The sequence below is a fragment of the Notamacropus eugenii genome, chromosome 5 (genome assembly GCF_028372415.1).
Source record: "Notamacropus eugenii isolate mMacEug1 chromosome 5, mMacEug1.pri_v2, whole genome shotgun sequence".
Lineage (NCBI taxonomy): Eukaryota > Metazoa > Chordata > Mammalia > Diprotodontia > Macropodidae > Notamacropus > Notamacropus eugenii.
The window spans coordinates 258,522,171-258,542,493 of NC_092876.1; the positions used below are offsets into that span (position 1 = coordinate 258,522,171).

The 20,323-nt window shown below is 36.3% G+C and overlaps 1 protein-coding gene across 2 annotated transcripts in view; it reads right to left on the reverse strand.

Moving 5' to 3' along the window:
* Positions 1–20,323, reverse strand: part of STAT4 (signal transducer and activator of transcription 4) — a 145,896-nt gene that overhangs the window by 33,712 nt on the left and 91,861 nt on the right. For both annotated transcript variants that reach the window (XM_072612698.1, XM_072612697.1), the window contains exons 8-14: positions 19,382–19,533; positions 16,450–16,608; positions 15,539–15,631; positions 8,799–8,858; positions 8,448–8,465; positions 8,269–8,362; positions 5,361–5,405 (exon numbers count right to left, since the gene is read on the reverse strand). In XM_072612698.1, coding sequence (XP_072468799.1) covers positions 5,361–5,405; positions 8,269–8,362; positions 8,448–8,465; positions 8,799–8,858; positions 15,539–15,631; positions 16,450–16,608; positions 19,382–19,533 — 621 coding nt within the window. The remainder of the gene's footprint in view (positions 1–5,360; positions 5,406–8,268; positions 8,363–8,447; positions 8,466–8,798; positions 8,859–15,538; positions 15,632–16,449; positions 16,609–19,381; positions 19,534–20,323) is intronic.

A 20,323-nucleotide genomic window follows, 5' to 3' on the forward strand; every position in this document is an offset into this window, starting at 1 on the left:
CGAAGAAAACCTTATGGTTCCCAAAAGAGCAATGCCAGAAGCAATAGTGGAGCAGCCTCTGGAAGGGCAGAGGAGGATTTTCACTAGTTTCCCATCAAGCCATGCAGTGGGCCACGACAGAAGCAAACCTGGATCTCATACTTCACTACTATGGTGAAGTATGAGAAGAAGTGACAGGTCCAATGGGAAGGAGGCTGACCATCTAGCAGCCCCAGGCATGTTTTCCTTCCGGTAGAATCTGAATCCCAGTTTTGCACTCAAACTCTAGGTAGAGGTGTCAAACTCAAGGCTTAATAGGTGGCCTTCAGGGATCCATTTTCATTTGAGTTTGACAACACTGGTCTAGGGGATTGTGTAGGTCCCTGGGAAAAAAGAATCTTCTTGGGTGTTTATGAATCTCAGTGAATTCTTTTTTTTTTTTTTTTGTACTTTTCCTTCTGGTGATATGAAGACTATCCTGTATTTGGTAATTTCAGTCTGAAGTTTGCATAAGGAGACCAGGATCTTTTTATCTTTTATGTTTGAGCCTTTTCCTTTCTTCCTCAGTAGCCCATCTGATTAACTCTTTCTAATTTTATAGCTGTGAACTTTTTGTCTTCAAAACCCTCATGCCCACACCCATTGCCCTAGTTCCAATTCTCTTTGATGTCTCTCAGTCTTCTCTCTTCCCTTCACACAATTGCAAAAAAAAAAAGTCTACCCCCTAAAAAACCCAAAACCAAACCCAAACTCTTCTTAAGATGTAGGTCTGATCAAAAATTTATATTTTCAAAAACCTTCACTACCTCATTCCCCTACCACTACCACCCTTCCTGCAATGGTTCCTAAATAAAATTCAAGTTCTATATCCTGGTATTCAAGAACTTCCACAATCTGACTTTAATCTTCCCTTACTCCAAATTACTTTTAATGAATACTACACTTCAGTCAGACTGGACTATTTGTCAATTGCCAATCTCATTCCATCCTTGCCAGCCACCATACATTTAGATATGCTTTCCACCGTATCTAGAACAGACTCCTTTCACATTTCTATATATTGACAAAAAATGAAGATATCTTTCAAGTCCCAGGCCAGGTATATTTCCTCCATGAAACATTCCCAGTTACCATAATTAGAATTGATCTCTTCCCTTGAATCTCATTCTCACGCCATTTTGACTCTCTAGTCAATTAATCAATCAATAAGCATCTACTATGGACAAGGCATCTAGGCACTGGGGATACAAATACAAACATGAGACAGTCCCTGTCCTCAAAAAGCTTACATTATTTTTCAGAAGAGTGTGATTTCTTCACAAATATGAACACAAATTTGAAGCTTTACATACATACATACATATATACATACATTATATATATATACATACACACATTGATTTGGAGAAAAACACTACTAATGGTGGGGAGAGGATCAAGAAAAGTCTTTTGGAAGATGTGTCACTTGAGATGACACGAGGAGAAAGTGTATAATTGGCATGGGGGACAATCTTTGCAAAAGTGCAGAAACAGGAGTGAGCATGTTGTCTGCAGGTTAGCATTAGCATAGTTTGACTGTGTATCACAAAGTGAACAGGTAGGAGTAATGTGGATTCAGCCTAGAAAGAGAGGTGGGTGTCAGCCTGTAAAGGACTTTAAATATCAAATGAAGGAGGTTGTTGTATTTTATCTTAGGAGTAACGGGGGGTGGGGGGGGGGTGATTGAAGCTTCTTGGGCATGGAAGTGCCGTGGGCATCTTTAACCTTCTGAAATGTAGGGCACCTTATTTGTGTTCAGATCTGATATTGCAATTAGATTATAAATTCCTTGAGGTCATGGGCTATATAACTTTTAATTTCTGTATCTCTATACTCTATATTAGCACCTTGAATATAGTAGGTGTATAATAAATGTTGAGAAGAACCCAAGATAGAGGAAAATTTATTCATCTGCAGTGAAATGTGTTCCTGGCATTGGACAAGCAATGTTTTATGGGAATGGGAATCTTAGAGAAGACAGTGAGGAGGCACTGGACTGGCTCTGATGACTTCTATAGTGAGGTCTGGTGTAAGGCTCTGGTTTTATACTGATTTGTATATTTCCTCCAAAGAATTTGTCATAGATAGGTCTGACGATTAAGTCATAGCCACCCACAAAACCAGTCTCTACTACTTTAGACTCAGTCTGTATTTTGATTTTTAGGTTTTAAACCAAAGGATGACTAAGAGATTTTTCTAATTCACCATATTATAGACCTAAAGAAACAAAGTAATAATAATAATAGTTGACATTTATACAGTGCCAGTGCTTTTATTGTGAAGTCATTTCAGTCATATCTGACTCTTTGTGATCCTATTTGGGATTTTCTTGGCAAAGATACTGGAGTGGTTTGCCATTTTCTTCTTCAGCTAATTTTGCAAATGAGGAATTGAGGCAAACAGAGTTAAGTGATTTGCTCAGGGTCACATAGCTAGTAAGTGTCTGAGACTAGATTTGAACTCACAAAGAGTTTTCCTGACCTGAGGCCCAGCCCTCTATCTACTGCACCAACTAGCTGCCCGTATAGTACTTTCAGGTTTGCTAATCCTGGCTTTCTATGTGGGATCTCATTTGATTATCACAACACCCCTGAGACTTAGGTGTCATTATTATCATCTTTTTATACATAAAGAACCTGATGCTCAGAGAAATTAAGTGATTTATGCAAAGTCAAACCTAGGCCTCTCCTGCCAAATCTAACATATTTCCCACTAGTTCATGTATTTATCTTATGCGTAGTAATTACTATTGTGAGGTAGGGAAGTTCAGCTATTACTGTCTTCATCTTCCAGAGAGATAAACTACATCATTAACTAGTTAAATGTTTTGAACAAAATCACACATTTAGTTAGTATCACAAAATAAGACTAGAACCTATTTCTTAATTCTCAAATGGCTAAATGACATGTTGACATGAATCAGTCTAAACAAAAGTAGAAGGTACTGTTAATTTCCTAATGGTAAACATTTTATTAATTCACCATTATCTAAAAAATACCTTCTCAAATCCAATCCATTCCCCCCCTCCCCCATCTTCCCTATATTGCTTGAGAGTTCCGCCATTCTTTTCATAATTTCCTTTCACAAGTTCAGAGTCATCCTGATTCTTCATTCCACATCACTACATATATCCAAATGGTTGCCAAGTCTTGTCAAATCTACCTTGACAACACCTTGGATCAGTCCTCTTCACTTGTGCAGATAAACCTTAGTTCAGACCCTCTAAGACAGGCTACTATAATAGCTTTCTATCTGATCTTTCCCCTTTCTAATCTATCCTCCATACAACTGCCAAGTTGATATAATCCTGAAGCACAGGTTTGAACAAGTCACTCCCTGCTCAAGAACTTTCAGAGGGTCCTTACCACCTTTAGGATAAAATACAAACTCTTCTGTCTGGCATTCAAAGTCTTTTACAACCTGGTTCCAGTCTGTCTTTTCAGACTGATTATACGTCACTCTCACTCACATACTTTATGGTCAAGCCAAACCACTCCAGTATCTTTGCCAAGAAAATCCCAAATAGGATCACAAAGAGTCAGATATGACTGAAATGACTTCACAAAAATTTGCTGTTCCTTGCACGCAATATTCAATCTCCTATTTTGTGATTTTGTAAACTTTTTCTCCCATTCCTGGAATGCTGCCCCTCTTCACCACCAATTCACAGAAATCCCTGGCTTCCTTTGAAGGATAACTCAGGTGCCACCTCCTATATGAAGTCTTTCCTCATTCCCCCAACCCCAGGTGCTTGTGTCTCACTCTCAAAATTATTTGTATTTATTTTGCATTTCTTTATTTACATGCTATTTCTCTTTAGAATACAAGCTTCTTGAAGATGAGAATTCTGTTTATGTGTGTGTGTATATATATATATATATATATATATATGTGTGTATATATATATATATATATATACATATACATATACACACACACACATATATATATATTCCTAGGCCCTACACAATGTCTGACACATAGTAAGACTTTCTTAACAAATGATTACTGAATTATGCAATCCTTGCATCCATGATATTATAGCAACAACATTAGCATACTTGATAACATATTTCAAGAATATACACATGTGAGATTTCCATGAAGTTCTAGTTTAAAATATCCAGCTCCACAATGCTACCCATTCTGGACTACATTAGTTCACAGTGAAGAACAAAGCACAGAGACAGAAGCTTACAGTCCTCCATATGCTTTGGAAAAAACCATATGCAGGCCTTTCCTCTGTCCAAGCTGTGTCCCACAGGACTATAAACAGCTGACCAACAGACTCACAACTTGGTGACATAAACCAATTGGACAAAAATTAAAAGAGTGAGCACGAGATTGTATAAATGCCATAACTGTCCAGCTGTGCTTGCCTCTTGTCAAACAATGACATTCCAGTAGATTATATACGTGTGCCAACATATGTAACTTTTTATGTTTGCAGAATTCTTTTTAGAGCATTTTCCCATGTTATTATCTATATTGACTGAATTCATCTCTTCTTTTTTTAATATGTAATTTTTATTTTATTTTTAATTTATGAACTAAAACAAGCAATTCTATAACAGTATAATAAAAAGATGATTGCACATGAAATTACAAATATATTATGAATAACTTGCTATGCCTTTTAAATATATAACAAAGTTATGAAATTTCTTTTTTCTTTCCCCTTGAGATGACCATCATTAGACACAATACATGTGTACATACATACATGCAAATGTAAAATTATTCTATTTACACTTCTGTTTATCAGTTCTTTCTCTAGATGCAGATAGTATTTTTCTTCATATGTTCTTTAGAGTTAATTTGGGTGGTTATTTATAATAGTCAAAATGGCTTATTCACCAAAGTCATTCTTAAAACAATATTGTTGCTGCTGTCTACAGTGTTCTCTTGGTTCTGCCCATTTCACTCTTCATTATTTTGGTCATATCTTCCTAAGTTTTTCTAAGATTATTAAGCTTGTCATTTCTAATAGCACGATAGTATTCCATTATAATTGTGTAATTTCCCAATTATGGGCATCCCTGCAATTTCCAGTTCTTTGCTACCACAAAGAGAGCTGCTACAAACATCTTGGAACATATAGGTTCTTTTCCTTTTTCCTTATCATCTGTTCTTTTGATGATTTCTTCCCTGAAAATCATTGATTTTTTTAAGCAAGCAATGGCACATGGTGTGAAGCATGTCTATGAAATTTGTTTCATTATTTCACCGCAACTTCTATTTGTGGGAAAATTAGCTTTTGTCACTATTAGTCATTGTCACTACTATTATAGGGTTACTTCTTCTCACAGCTATTTATTAGCTCTCTTACAACTCTGCATACCTCGTTTCCTTTGCCTCCAGCGCTGGACTTCATTTCCTTTGGTTGCTTGTAAAAGAAAACATAGTGAGTAATTAGTCAAAGAGGATGACCTCCTGCTAATGACATATGCTACGCTGGTGTTTCCTTGCAATATTTTTGTCACTACAGCATGACCTAGATGTATCTTGCACCTTTACCACAGGATGAACTTATAGATCTGCCAAGATTCTACAACCTGGTACGATATCCTGTGTCATCAAATGGTTTGTTTGTGGTTTCCAAAATTGTACCAAGATAATTGAGTGAAATGAAGGTATTTTTAAAACTGCAGTTTCTAATAGCTAAATTTGGAGAAAGGATATGAGCACAAGACCTTTTAGAACACATTTAGCATCTGCTTAGCACATAGTAGGCACTTATAAATGTTAGTTTATTGATGAACTTTCCCTGTCTGGAAGAAAGTTACACTGCCTGAGTTACCAAGTAATGAATCTCATCCTTTCTCATACAGATGGATTGTACAGTAGAGTAGAAGTGACAGTTCATGAGCCTCATGTGGCCCAAAACATTCCTGAGTGTGGCTCAAACCAGATTAAGATGTAATTGGAAAACATCTAACAAAATGAATAAAAATGCAAAAAGATAAAGTCACATTATAAAACTAGGTCTGAATGCAGTCTGCAGGATCCTTACGTATGGCTTAGTGGCCCCCATTTCTATTTGAGTTTGACACCACTGCTGCAGATAATTTGTGGGGCTAGGCTCGTACTGCTTCCTAAGTTAGCAATGTACATGTATAGGTATTTCTTGATGTCAAAAAAAAAATGTTTTTTTATCTTGCTTGATGACTGTGAAGATCGGATCAGAGAAAATTCCAAGAGCAATCTATGTTGGAATGAGCCCTATAAGAATATTTTTAGGTAGCAACTGTTTCCCATCTCTGTGGACATTGAGGAGCTCTACTGTCACCAGTCTTGGCAAGGGTTACCAATCTGCAGCTCCAAATACACCCAGCCAACCACCAAAAAACAAAACAGGAAGAATTAGCTGAACCACAGTAGCAGCAGAACTAAGTTAACCTTAGGATGAGGGAGACAACATTTTCCTTACAAAGGAAAGGAGCGCTGAATGACTACTTAGGAGATCTGGGTTCTGGTCCCAGTTTTGACAATAACTAGCTGTGTGGTACTGGAGAAATAATTTCCCCTCTGGAAAAATTAGGTTGTTGGGCTAGATGTTCTCTAAGGACCTGAAATCTCTAATTTCTATGCATGCAGAACTTTTGTTTGGCTCTTGGTTCACCTTTATCACCATGGTCTGAAATCTTTCATCTGCTCTGGATTTAGAGAAAGAAGCGGTAGCAAAAAGGTTTATTAGTGATAGAAAGGTAGCTGCTTTATATACATGAAGAACATATACATATTATATACATTATATATTTGCATATATATAAATGTATTCATGTCTATATGTTACATGTAGAGGGAATAAAGTAAAATAGGATATTAGATTTGGAAGGGGCCAATCAATACCTGAAATATATATCCTCCTCTCGATAGTATCTGTGATAGGTAGTCAGGGAACTCACTAGTAATGAGGTCCATTGGATCAGATGGAATAAAAACTTAACCACCTATTTTGTTATTTCCTTTCTTGTGTGTAGGGAGCAACTTGCCCACCCCATGTGACTTCTTTAATTCTCCTTCCTTTAAGCCCATGTTCTTGTTTCTCCTTATTTTTTTCATTTTCAAATAATGGAAACTCTTGACAGTTCCTTGAAAGCAAAAATTGAACCTAACCAAAATTCTGTTGAGCCCTGGGTGCTAGTTCAGTGACATTAAACTTATAAATTTTCAATAAATATTTGCTACTGATTATAAACATTTCTTAAGTACCCATATTTGCTGGGTGTTCTGCTAAGTGGACTGAGCTATTTAATATCAATAGAAACTCAACCCAAGTCATTCCTCAAAACTCCAAACCAAACCAAAACTGGTATTGGGCAAAGAGACATAATGTGTGTGTGTGTGTGTGTGTGTGTGTGTGTGTGTGTGTGTGTGTGTATCCTAATACATCAACTAAGGAGGCAGGGAAGTAGGAGGTTGGGGGTGAGGAGAGGGAAGGTGTCACTGAAGCACTGTCCTCAGGATGAGAGGATCTAGGTTCAAATCCAACCTCTGACAACTATTATGTATGTGACCTTGGGCAAATCCCTTCTGGTCTTGGTTCCTCATCTATAAAATGAGAAGTTGAACAGGATGGATTCAGAAAATCTTCTAACTCTAGAACCTTTGATCTTTTAGGATTGAAACTTCTGGAAGCTAGAGACCACATCACATTAGATAAATCATGAATGTCATTAATTAGAGTTGGGAGTGATATGCCTCTAAGGAAAAGCAGTAAAATCTTTGGAAAATGATCTAGGAATTTAACAAAGGGAACAAAGAGTAAAATTAGAAAAAGAACTCTAGCCTAAGGGGAAAGAAGGAAACGGCACTCTTGATCCATAAGCAGGAAGGAGGACTTGGTCAGGAGCCTTCTAGCTTCTATCCCAGAAGGGTTTGCGTTTAGCTATCATGTTGGAGAACTTCTGTATTTCTAAAATTGATCACTTAAAGATGAGTTTTTAAGCTAAATACACTGCTATTGGATTGCACCCTTCATCTGTTACAACAATCATAATAAGAATGCTGAATAATATTATTACTTCTGTGGGACAGATTGGCCCTTTGTGCCATCATCATCATGATCCGCAGCAGCAGCAGCAACATCTTATCATCCTCATGCCTGGCCTTCTGATAGTCATTACAATAGCATTATTCTACAGTGAAAGCATGCATAGCCCATCTCTATTTCAACAACCAATGAGGAACAGCATTGTGCATTGTATTTTAGGGAAGTAAAGTAGCGTAGTAGCCCTCAAACTTACCAAATGTCGAAATTCCACTGAGAGACTACCATTGGAAGACTCTTCCATGTTCATGGCTTTGACATGTGTTCCACAAAGGATGAACCTACGGTTGCTAGGAAACAGATCTTCGCTATTTACAAGGTAGTGAATATAATTCAGGAATTTTCTAACAAAAATTGTCTAGGGAGACTGCTTACCTTACAGTTGAAACATTCCTGCAAAACCAAATAAGATTCTTTAAAACCATCTGTTCATTATATGTAGTCAACCCTTCCTGATATACTTTAAAGAAAAGAAGCTAACATGCTATTTTAATTATTTATACCAAATTACTCTTCAAATCTTTTTAAGATCCCCATTAATGTATTCACATTTAAAAGTTAAATATTTTTATTTCATTGATACTTAATTGTTAAGATTAAATCAACTTCTAGTCTTGTAAAAGTGCATAACTCAGTTTGATTCATTTAGAAATCATATTCATTGGTGTATTCTTATATCTTATACATGTCAACATTAATATTTCTTTTTAAAAAATATTCACTTACTTGTCAATAGTTGCTTTAACTTTTATCTGATAGTTCAGTTCAGGCAATTTAATCAGAAGTCTGAAACAAGTTAACAAAAAATGACCAAAAATTGGATGATACAATCTCCTTTTATACCTTAAAAAATAGTTATGGTTATAGAATATATATACAAATAATAGTGTGATTAATGTCAGAATCACCTGCATTCATAAGATAGTGTCCAACAAGTGTTTTGTAAGTCAGCAATTCCATATTTAATTTGCCAGTTTAATACCATTCATTTAGCTAGTCTTAATGCTATCTAGTTAACATCTGGAAAAGATCTTTTTCCAATATTATTTTAGCATAGCTAACTTCATTAAAATGAACAAAATAATATCGACATTGGCTGGTTTGAGAATTTAATTCTACATGTACTATTCTGACTTAGATCTTGAGAAATATGTTTGAAAAAGAAATAACTATTAACAAATGTATTAAATGAAGTCTTTGTACTTTTACTGAGAAAAGCAACAATTTGTTGGCTTGTGTCTGTATGCCTTGATGACAAGTTATATATACTGTCTGGCCTTCTGATAGGGGCAACATAAGATTGTGCAATCTGAATGTGCTGTTTCTTAGCAACAAGAAAAAACCACTTTAACAAACTTAGAAGACCCAACATTAAAAAAATAAATAATTGCATCTCTTCTTAGCTATGTAAATATGATGCTAATTAATGAACATGCTAAAATGGTTCTACTTTAATGAACATTAACTGAAGTTTGATTTTTAGCCTTGATGTAGGGGATGACAGCTGAAGCCCAGAGAATGTAAGTGACTTTCCTTAGGTCATAAAACTAAGTATAGAGAGGGAATTTGAACTCGGGTTATCTCACACTTAGCCAACTGCTTTTGCAAGTTTCCCTCCATGCTGTCTCTCTCTATGTGTTATAAAATCAAGCTAATGTCTGGAACAAAGATGAAAAAATTTAATGAGTTATTCTCCTATTTACACTTCTCATCCTCCAAAGCTAAACATTTATTTAAGGAAAGCTTTAGCCTTTAATCAGAGGGCCTTGCCTATGAAAATTCTTGCTGAGTTTGGAATCCTGGTGGTGAATTTTAGTTTTGTGAAATTTAAACATTCATTTTGAAACACAAACAACTTCATGTCCTAATGAAGTAACTAATACCATGCAATCAGTATAGAAGTTTTCATTTTAAAAAATGCATAGAAGAGAACAGAAGAAGGTCAGTGAGAAACACAGCCAAGTGGAAGAGCTTTGAAAATTCCATACTGAATGTATTATATACTTGGAGGGAGAAGCCTGATGTACGTGATGTAGATTTGCAGCTGTGTGGCCAATGTTCTTTTCCTCTTCTGCTTCATGTGTAGAAATGCTCATGCTATTTGGGCAAAAAACATTTTTAAAGAAAAAAGGTAGAACTTCTTAGCTAAACAAAAAAGTTCCCTTTCAAAACTGCAACATAAAAATAATAACCTAAGGTGGTCGAATTGTTCTTTCCTCCCATAGTGCTTTTTGACTGACTGACTAGAATCATTACCCAGTTTTTCTCCATAGCTGTAGTGTCCCTGGAACTTGTTTCACGTCTGCATATTGTGCTATTGATTGTCATTGCTAACCATGTTCTTAAATGAAGCTGAAAACACCTGAGTTCTAGTTTATAGGATTAATCTATTTTTTTAATCCAGACCCATGATTTCATCAGCACAGGGAAGTCCTGGTGCGGAAACTCCCTCTCCTGATGTGCAGACTGGAAATTCATCTGTAACTTGGTATTAGGGAATTGCTTGGAGTAAATGAGGTTAAATGTTTTGCCCACAGTAACAACATGACCAGCACACACGTCAAATCTAAGATTTGAATACAAGTCTTCCTGACTCCAAGATTGACCTGATATCTACTTTACCACGCTTTAGAATGTTATTTTTGTTGATATGTATGTTTTATCATTCCCCCAAAAAAGTCAATCAAGAAATATATCATTTAACTTAAGAGCACAACCTACCTGCAAAAAGCAGAAGACCAAGAAGTACACGCATATTAGGATAAGAGCCCTTCTATTAGAAGAATATCCAATCCTAGGTGATATTTTTTTACAATCTAAAATTTCCTAATGGAGAACTGCCCATGGAATAGACCTGGAGATTACTCACCTATTACATACTCATCAACAACCATTTATTAAGTACTTACTGTGTCCTAGGCACTGTGCTAGATACTAGAGCTATGGACCAAAATTAAATAGTCCTTGTTTTTAAAAGGCTTTACATACTGTAAGGAGAACATAGAACGATATATACTTTGTAAGCACAAAGTAAGTACAGCTATCTCTTCCATATTTCAGTTAAGGTCACAGTGCTCCTGCAACCTGGAAAATCTGCTTAAAATTTTTTGATCCTCTCTTCATACCAGAGAAGTCTGAATTTTTTCTTTTTCTGTTATGGGGTGTTTACAGTTGTAAAATTCAGGTTAAGTATTTGATCATAGTTCTTTGTGTCATCTGCTGGCCTTCATGTGTCCTTTGTATGTTTGTGATTTCTGTAAAACTGTCCCAAAATTCTCATTTAACTTCTTGTTGTCAACCCATTATATATATGGAAACCATGACTGGAAAAGTTGTGATGTGGAAGGAATAACTGTACAGAGTTATTTGGGGAAGAGAGTATTACCCATTGAAAGGATCAGAAAAAGTCCATGTAGGAGATGGTACTTGAGATGAACTTTAAAGAAAACTAGGAATTCTAAGAGGCTGAAACAAGGAGGAAAGGCATTTCAAGCTTAGGGGAAAGTGGAACAGAGGCCAGCAAATAGACAAGATTTGGCGAGTGTAATCAGACTGAAGGGAGGCTGCAGTCAGATGGAGAAGAGTGTTCAGTGGTAAACATAGGAATGTCTATTTTGTCCTTTCTTCTGCCATTGTAAATCCTGCTCAGAGTTTAAGAGTCAGCTCAAGTCCCAACTTCTTTCTCTACAAAGACTTTCTGAATTACTCCAACCTGCAATAGTCCCTTTTTCTGAATTCCCATAGCATATCCAATCTATACTAGGGTGTTCTGGACTTACATATTGATTATAATTGTAATTGTAATTGACTGTATTGATTATCTCATTTACTTGGGTCCACTCCACTGACTTGTAGGCTCCCTGGGTGTAATGTTAATGTAAGGTTAGTGGTAGGTGGGGGAGAGAAGTAAAGATCTTCCCTGCCTATTACTAAACCTCAGATACCTTTTGGTAATTTCTAGTGAGGCACTGGATCATGAGGGTCATGCCCTCCAGCTCTGAAAAGTGTATATATACTCTGAGGTGAGGTTTTGCTTATTTTTTGGAAGAAGATTGGTGTGCCAGATGAGACTGTGGATAGCTGTTAAGGAGATCTCTGGTGTTGAAAACCCAAAGCCCTGTTTGTTGGTTTTTCTGTTTGTAATTTCTGCTTGTAATTTCTGTTTTCTCTGAAGTTCAGGGTGCTGACTTTTCCCCCTGAACCAAAGGAATGATATATATGCTTGATTAAAGTAGATTGTTGACCCCTAAATAGTTTCTTTCCCTTCAGAAAAGCAGATCTAAGAACGTGTACAACATGCCCATCTGCATATGTTGGGGTCCTTGCTGTTACACTGGAACTAAATTTTGCAGTTGTTTTATATTTCCCACAATGCCCAGTACTTAATATTTGGTGTCCAATTCAATTCAACATTTGTTAAGCATGTGAAAGACTCTATACTGGAGTTTGAGGCCATAGAGAAAAAAACAAGGCAGTTCCTACCATCAAGGATCTAACCTTCTACAAGGGGGTTCCAACATGTGCAAAGATAAGTACAGTAAACCCTTCCATATTATGAGAGTTAGAGGTGAGGTACGGGGTAGGGGACATTTGGAAAATCTGCATAAAATATTTTGGCCCTCCCTTTATACTAGAGAAGAAGTCCGAATTATTATGGTCTTAAAGGATAAAATATATTGATATTGTACAATACTATGCATGTATTTTGTGCATTTCTGAGTTTTGAAACTTTTTCTATGTCATCTGCTGGCCTTTGCGCACTGTCTATGGCTTCTGCAAGACTCTCAAAGAATTCTCATTTAATTTCTTATGTTGTCCCACAATATATGGAAACTCTGATGGGGAAAGTCATTATATGGAAGGGATAATTATTGATATAAAATAAGCTTTGATAGCTTAAAGCAACACTAAGACCTTTGGGATACCAAAGTATTTCTACAAAGTTTATACAAAGTAATTTCAATTTATGAAGATAAAGAATGGAAAAGTCTCATATAGGCAGAGACATCTAGAAATGTGGAAAGTAGAACCTCATCTGTGCTTTGGAGAAAGCTAGGAATTCTAAGAGGTGGTGAGGAAGGAGTAGATTACAGCAATATGGGACAGCCTGGGCAAAAGCATAGAAACAGAGAATGAAAGGTCCGTGTAAGGGGAATAACTAATAAGCTGTGTGACTGCAGTGGAGGGTGTACACAGGGGAGTAATTTAAACAGGACTAGAAAAATAGGTGGTATAGTAAAAGGCTTTAAATACTAGGCTGAGGGTTGCACATTTTGTCTTGGAGAATAAAGGGACCCACTGTCTCTTAGCCTTCCATGCTAATAGTGAATTATTCTACACTTCTTACTTGATGCCCAGTGATACTTTCATCTTCTGTGATTTTTATTCCACCAATATAAATAAGTACTCATTCCACTATACAGATTACAGCCCCCTACTACTTAAGAGATGGTCTTCAAGGAACCCTTTGGCCAAAAAAAAAATATTGTCTTCAGTCAACCTGGTGATAAGCCTTTCTCAGATTAGCTAAATTGGTTATTGGTTGGATTATAGATATGTAGTCCACCCAAAAGTCACTCCAGCTTGGGAGGACCTACTAAGAGTTTGTCCTCTGTTACAGTCCCAGGTGGGAATTAAAGTTCATGCCCAAGCCACGGTGAAGCCTTGGAGAGGAGTGTCAATGAAGGAATTCTTGAAAACTTATTTTAAATATACTTGACATTAAAATTAACCTAAGCATAATTGAATCTTTCTGTGATGGCCCTGGGGCAATGCGAAATCTTGAAATGCCTTCTCAGTCAACAAAACATCTTGCAGTGCCCTTGGGGCCAATATTATGAATGCCAATTCTCATTGTATGGTAAATAAGGTGACAATAAAGAATTATGGCTAATAGAATGCTGGAGAATGGAGAGTTTACAGAAATAAATTCACTTTATCGATACAATTAAGATGCTAGTCTTATAGAAAGGAGGATATGGCCAAGATAAGCCAGGCAAACTGGAATCATTTGAAGCCCAACTTTAATATAATGCCTGAAAATATTTTAATTATAATTCCTGAAAACTGGGGAAGAACATACAAGGGGAAGAATATAAAGATCAATTTTGTCTTATGGAAATAAGTCTCATTACCTCACACTTCAATTTTTTATTGAAAGACTTCAATTCCTAGTAGTAGGGCCTTCTGTCATTTCTCGGGGCTGCTACCAGTCAGGGTAACACAGATTTCTCATGGGGTTGTTAGTATTGATAGATTATGCTGACTCATAGTGAGAACTCTGTCTTAAACAACATAGCCCCCAAGGGACAGTCAAGGGCTTCACAGAGACAGTAGTATAGATCCAAAAGAATGGTAACAATTGAAAGACTGCATGGTACAGTGTATAGAAATCTTGATCTTGGACTCAAGAAAATATGGGATCAAATCTTGCCTTGTATGACCATTGGGAAGTCAATTAACCTCCCATTGACCCCAGACAAATCTCTAAGACTAAGATAAAGTCAAATTGCCCATTTGCATTGTGTTTTGTTGTTCAATAGTGCCAAACTCTTTGTGACCCCATTTGGGGTTTACTTGGCAAAGATACTGGAGTGGTTTGTCATTTCCTTCTTCAGTTCATTTTGCAGATAAAGAGACTGAGGCAAACAAGATTAAGTGACTTGCCCAGAGTCACACAGCTACGAAGTGTCTAAGGTTGAATTTGAACTCAAGTCTTCTTGACTCCAGGCTTAGCACTTTATCCATTGTGCCACCTACCTGCATTGACAGAGGGAATTTCTACAACAGGAATTCTCTGCATCAGTGGAATCACAGTCTCTATACTGCCTCTCACCAAATTGATTTCTCTAGTACTATAGACTACAGGCTCCATGTAGGGATAATGTCTCAATAGAGATTCTTGTAAGCCTAACAAATATCTGGAATAAGAATGTGAAAACATGAAGTAGGAGGTAAAAGCAGTGAATTAATTTTTGAACAGAGAACAATGTATAGAGGGGAAAAAAGTAAATCAGATATTTTTCTCTTTCTCAATTCTAAACTTATTATAGGGATATAAATGCAATTACATACTTTAGAACACATATTAATTGCAACCACACTAACAGTTTGGGTTCTCTAGCTCTGTTCTTTATAACATTCACTTTTTTCACAAACCCATAAGGAGTCTTTTTAAATTCCATTCACTTGGCTTTGCCATTTGTTAAGTGTACACACAAAGACCCTGTTCTAATCTCTAAGGATACAAAAATAAGGGACTTTATTCCACTGGAGAGTAGAGGTGGGATACAATATGTACACAAGTCAGCAAATAACAATTGTATGTGATGTAATATAAATTCATTTGTCAGGGAGAGAGTGTAAATAACTGGGGGCATAACCTTCAAATAAATTTTGCTACCTACACAAACCTATATACACATACATGGTACATCAGTCTCCAGAGATACAACATATTGACCTACCTTAGTTTCACGGTGAATTGTATGAGGGTTTTAAGTACCAGTGGTCTCTGGGGGTGAGTTGGCATGCATGGCTGTCGTTCGACCACAAATGAGCTAAAAGCAAAAAAAAAAAAAAATACATGCATCATTTGAAAGCACAACTTATATAGGCAAACTGAAAGCTACAGATGAATAGGTTGAATTTTTCGGAAGGAGGACATACCCTGAGTCAGGTTCCAATCTTGTCCTCTTTTTTCAGATGAGAAAACCTCATAAAATGGCAATATTCACAATTATTCTCTTAATTATGACTAGTATTCACCACACATGGACAGGGTACATAGTCAAAAATAAAAGTATCAGAAAATTCCTGACCTCATTTCAACTAAGCATTTTCTTTTTAAAAAACAAAATAACAATCACAATCCTCTTACTTTCTACATGAGGAAACTGAGGTCTAGTACAGTATCTGACCCAAGAGTCATCCAGGTGGTAAATTACAGAGCATGGATTCAAGCCCAGGCTCTCTGACTCCAACTCCAGAACTCTTTCCATAGTAGCACATTACATTGACATGTTCTCTCTTCACTTTCACAGGACCCAGTCAAAAAGAAACTGTTAGAATCTCCTTTTCTCAAAGGTAAAAACAGCCAGTGATGGATGCTTTGACCTGTTTGATGTCACACTTAGAGAGTCACCAGCAGAGGTTGCAGGGAGTGGCGCAGAAGAGAAAACAGCTTTTTGGATGCAGGTCTACCTAACTGACCTTGCCAAGTCATCAGTATGTTATGCCACTTGACAAATCCCTTGTTTCCTTACCTTTCCAACCCCACTCTTTAAACCCTGACCAATAAACCACAGGCAGAGCATACTTTCAATTTCGTAAGACCTGAAACCTGAATGACATTTAAGATGGGTAATACTTTACATACTTTCGGAAAAGGTTGTAGATCAAGAAGTTGACTTGTTCTTGCAAATGAAGTTTTTGCAATGGAATAGGATCACCTTCATATGACACTTTGGTGGATTGCTCATCTAGCTTTTCCATCTGCCTTCTGACTTGGAAAAGACTTTCTGCCAACAGGGTAAAACTATTGAAAAGCAAAGGAAGACAGCAATAGTTTTTTTTTTTCATTTAACAATTGATTTATCCTACCTCCCCATGTTTACTTTGCATTAATTCTTATATAAATCTGCCTTATCATAATATATATGTGCATACACTTATACACACTCATACATATAAATTAATACTCTGCTAGGTGGTGCAAGTACAGAGTACAGGAAGACCTAGGTTCAAATATTGCCTTAGATACATATTAGATGTGTGACCCTAGGCAAGTTATTCAACCTCTGTCTGCCTTGGGTTTCTCATCTGTTAAGTGGGCATAGTTGCACCTACCTCACAGACTTATTGTGAAGAACACACACACATATACATATACAAAGTGCTTTGCAGACCTTAAAGTGCTCTATAAATGCTAGCAATTCTATAATAGGTATATATATATATATATATACATATATTATATCTACACACAAACACACATATGACAGGTGTCCTTTACTTCATAGCTTATATTTCTAATAAAAGGCATATTTGCAAAATTTCATCAACATCTGAAACCAACTGTAATAGATCAAGTACCTTTTGATCTTGCTTAATTAAATCGCTAGTAAATGTCTTCAGATATATACTTGGAACACTTAATATTGAATCCATGACCAGGAAAAATCCTGGTGATTTTATTATTCTTTTTACCACATAAACCATGATCCAAAGAGTGTAATGTACATATTAATCTTTTTGTGTGATGCATTGCACATATCTATTGCTAGTAGTACAATAAAATAAAAACCATCTTATCTTCGTCATTTGTGGTATATTCAACAAACAGCAGTTGCCTTTGAAATTCCTTCAGCAGAAAAATACAATTTCAAAAGTCTTAAGTATGATTTTCACTAGAATTCATGAGGATTAAGGTGAATTTAGAAATGTTCTCTCCTCAAATTTGTTTTGGTTTTAACCTGTTTCTGTGATAAGCAAACCTCAAAGCTAGAAAGTTAGCATGAAGGAGAGGAGATGAAATTACTATACATGGTACCCCAAAATGACTTCTTAATCCAGGAAAGCTGTCTAGAATACTTTTAATGTAGAAAACCAGAGAAAGGGGGTTTGTCAAACCTGGGAAGCAGGTCTCACGCTTGTGACCTTTCTGTCTAAACAATACTGCATTTCCCATAGATCTCTGAGAAGTCAGAAGCCCAATGCACTTAGCATCAGGCATAGATTTTTGACAAGCACAAGCATGTATTGGGGTCCTCTATGGCTTTTTTGGATATTTACTTTGTTTTTGTATCAGCAGAAGCACCCAGAGGTGAGAAAAGCAAAATAGTCTGTAGAAGGAAAATCGATATGTTTTAAAATGAACCCAGTTCTTACTCTCTTGTCAAGCAGGGCAAGCAGGTCAGAGCTCTTACAGAATGTTGCCTGAGTTAGCACGCATGCTTTCTATTTTATTGGATTGTGCTGTTAGGAAGAAATTTGGAGGTTAGACTGAGCTTTTCATTTCTTCTTTATTACATCCTTTGACAATTCTTTCAATTGGATACTTACATTTTAGACTTCTAGGAAAAAAACCCTATAGCTGAGGCTTTCTACTGCAAAGAATAACAGGGCATATGTGTTTGTGCACACAAGTGCATAGTATTTCATAATGTATAGCAGCTATTAGTAAGTTTTTGGTTCTCTGTTTACATGCAAAAAAAAGCAACACCTACTGAATATCTTGGTAAAAATTATGAGTTCTGCTATCTTAGGCTATATAGTTAAATTTCAATCAATGTTAATAAACATTTATTAAGCACCTACTACATGCCAGGCAATGTGCTAAGTGCTAAGGATACAAAAAAGGCACAAGACCAACTTTGACCTCAAGGAGCAAGGAAGATGACATATAAACAGCTACCTACAAGCAAACTATATAAAAGACAAATAGGAAATGATTAACAGAAGGAAGGCACTAGGATTCAGAGGTGCTGGAAAAGGCTTCCTGTAAAAATAAGTTTTTAGTTGAGACTTAAAAGGAAGTCAGGGAAGTTGATAGGTGGAGTTAAGGGGGGATAATGCCTATTAATTTTTGGTAATTATGGGAAAGGAGGGGCAATGAAGACGTACATTGTGGGTATGAGTGTGATGCAGTGTCCCCAAAAGTGTTAGTGTAGAGCTTCGTGTAAGCTTTAAGCAAAGCCTAAAACTGCACTAAGACTTTGGGTTTACCCTATATTACTAAGGAAGGATTGCACAAAAGAAACAGTATAATAAATGTCAAAGAGACATATGACCAGTAAAGGAGGTGGAAAAGTTATACGGCAAGAATGAAGGCATGGATAAGGATGAATTGTCCTTGGCATAACTGGAGGAGGTGCCCACATGAATAAGATCAATTAATCTGTTCCTCATGAAAATCCAGAGTAAGAAATTGCTGGTGGAAGAAGGTGTGTGTCAGAGAAAAGATCATTACTGGTCTCAAAGATTACTCTGAAACATTCAGTACTGATAATTCATGGACCAAATTTAATCAATTTTTGATGTAATCAACAATGTATTATGCTTTGATTTGTCCAGAAGAATCATTGCAAGCTAGCTTAGATCTGTACCGTGTTTGAAGGTTTACAAAGTACTTGGAAAACGTTGGCTCTATGTTTTCAATTATAAAGCCCTTTTTAGCTACTAACAGACCATCAACAGGCTGAATGAATTCACAGTTGTGGGCTAAACCTGCAGTTTCTCAGGGGCTGGGCCATTCTGAAGCTTTGACTTCCTGTGGTTTTCGGTGGAAACTAAAGTCAGGGGAGGCTTACCAGTTTTGAAGCTGATCAAGGCCACTGTGCAGTGGACCGCCAATGCAGGCAATTTGCTGACGTCTCTTCCAATCAAGCAGCTCTTCCAGCAGCATGTTCTTCATCAAGGTGTCAATTTCACTTATTATTTGTGTTATTTTGCCGAGGACTTCCTGAAGGAAAAAGCAATGGGTCAAGAGAAGAAATCAGAGTCACTGATCATCTAACTTGTGAAAATTTGTCTTGTCTACTTTGGACTGGAGAAACAGATGTCTGGGAAGATTAGTTTCCTTCCTACTAAATGCTGCATTCTACTCCCTACCAAATTGATATCATGCATATAGCTGTATGTTACTTTGGAGAAAATGTATAATTATGATAATCTCATCATGCAGCAATATTCCATCACCTTGTTAAAAATGATACAAAATTACCTAGATATATAATCCAATCAGATCCAACAAATTTTAAAGAACCTACTATGTGAAAAGCATTGAGGATTCAAAGACAAAAGCAAAAAAAAGTCCTCGTAATAGTCTCTTGGCATTCTATTGAAAATAGAGCAAATATCATTTAAAAATATTTATATGTAAATAGATCATATTATCAAATTATAAAGAGAATATATTTGTTATTTTAACTAATTATATCAATTCTTTAAATGCATTCAAATTGCAATTTAGTTAATTATAAATATAACCTTATATTATATAATATTAAATGAATATATACACATACATATGTATATGTAAAAATTGAAATTTGTACCATTACAAGTTAAGTTTTCAAGACACTTTGACTAAGGTCATGTAGTATGAGAAGCACTAGATGATGAGTTGGGCTTATGGATTTTCTATCCTGGTTCTGCCACCAAAAAGCTGCACCATTGGGACAAATATGCCTTCCACTTCTTTGATTTTCCTCTTCTGTAAAGAAATTGACTTAGGTGGCATATAGAAACAT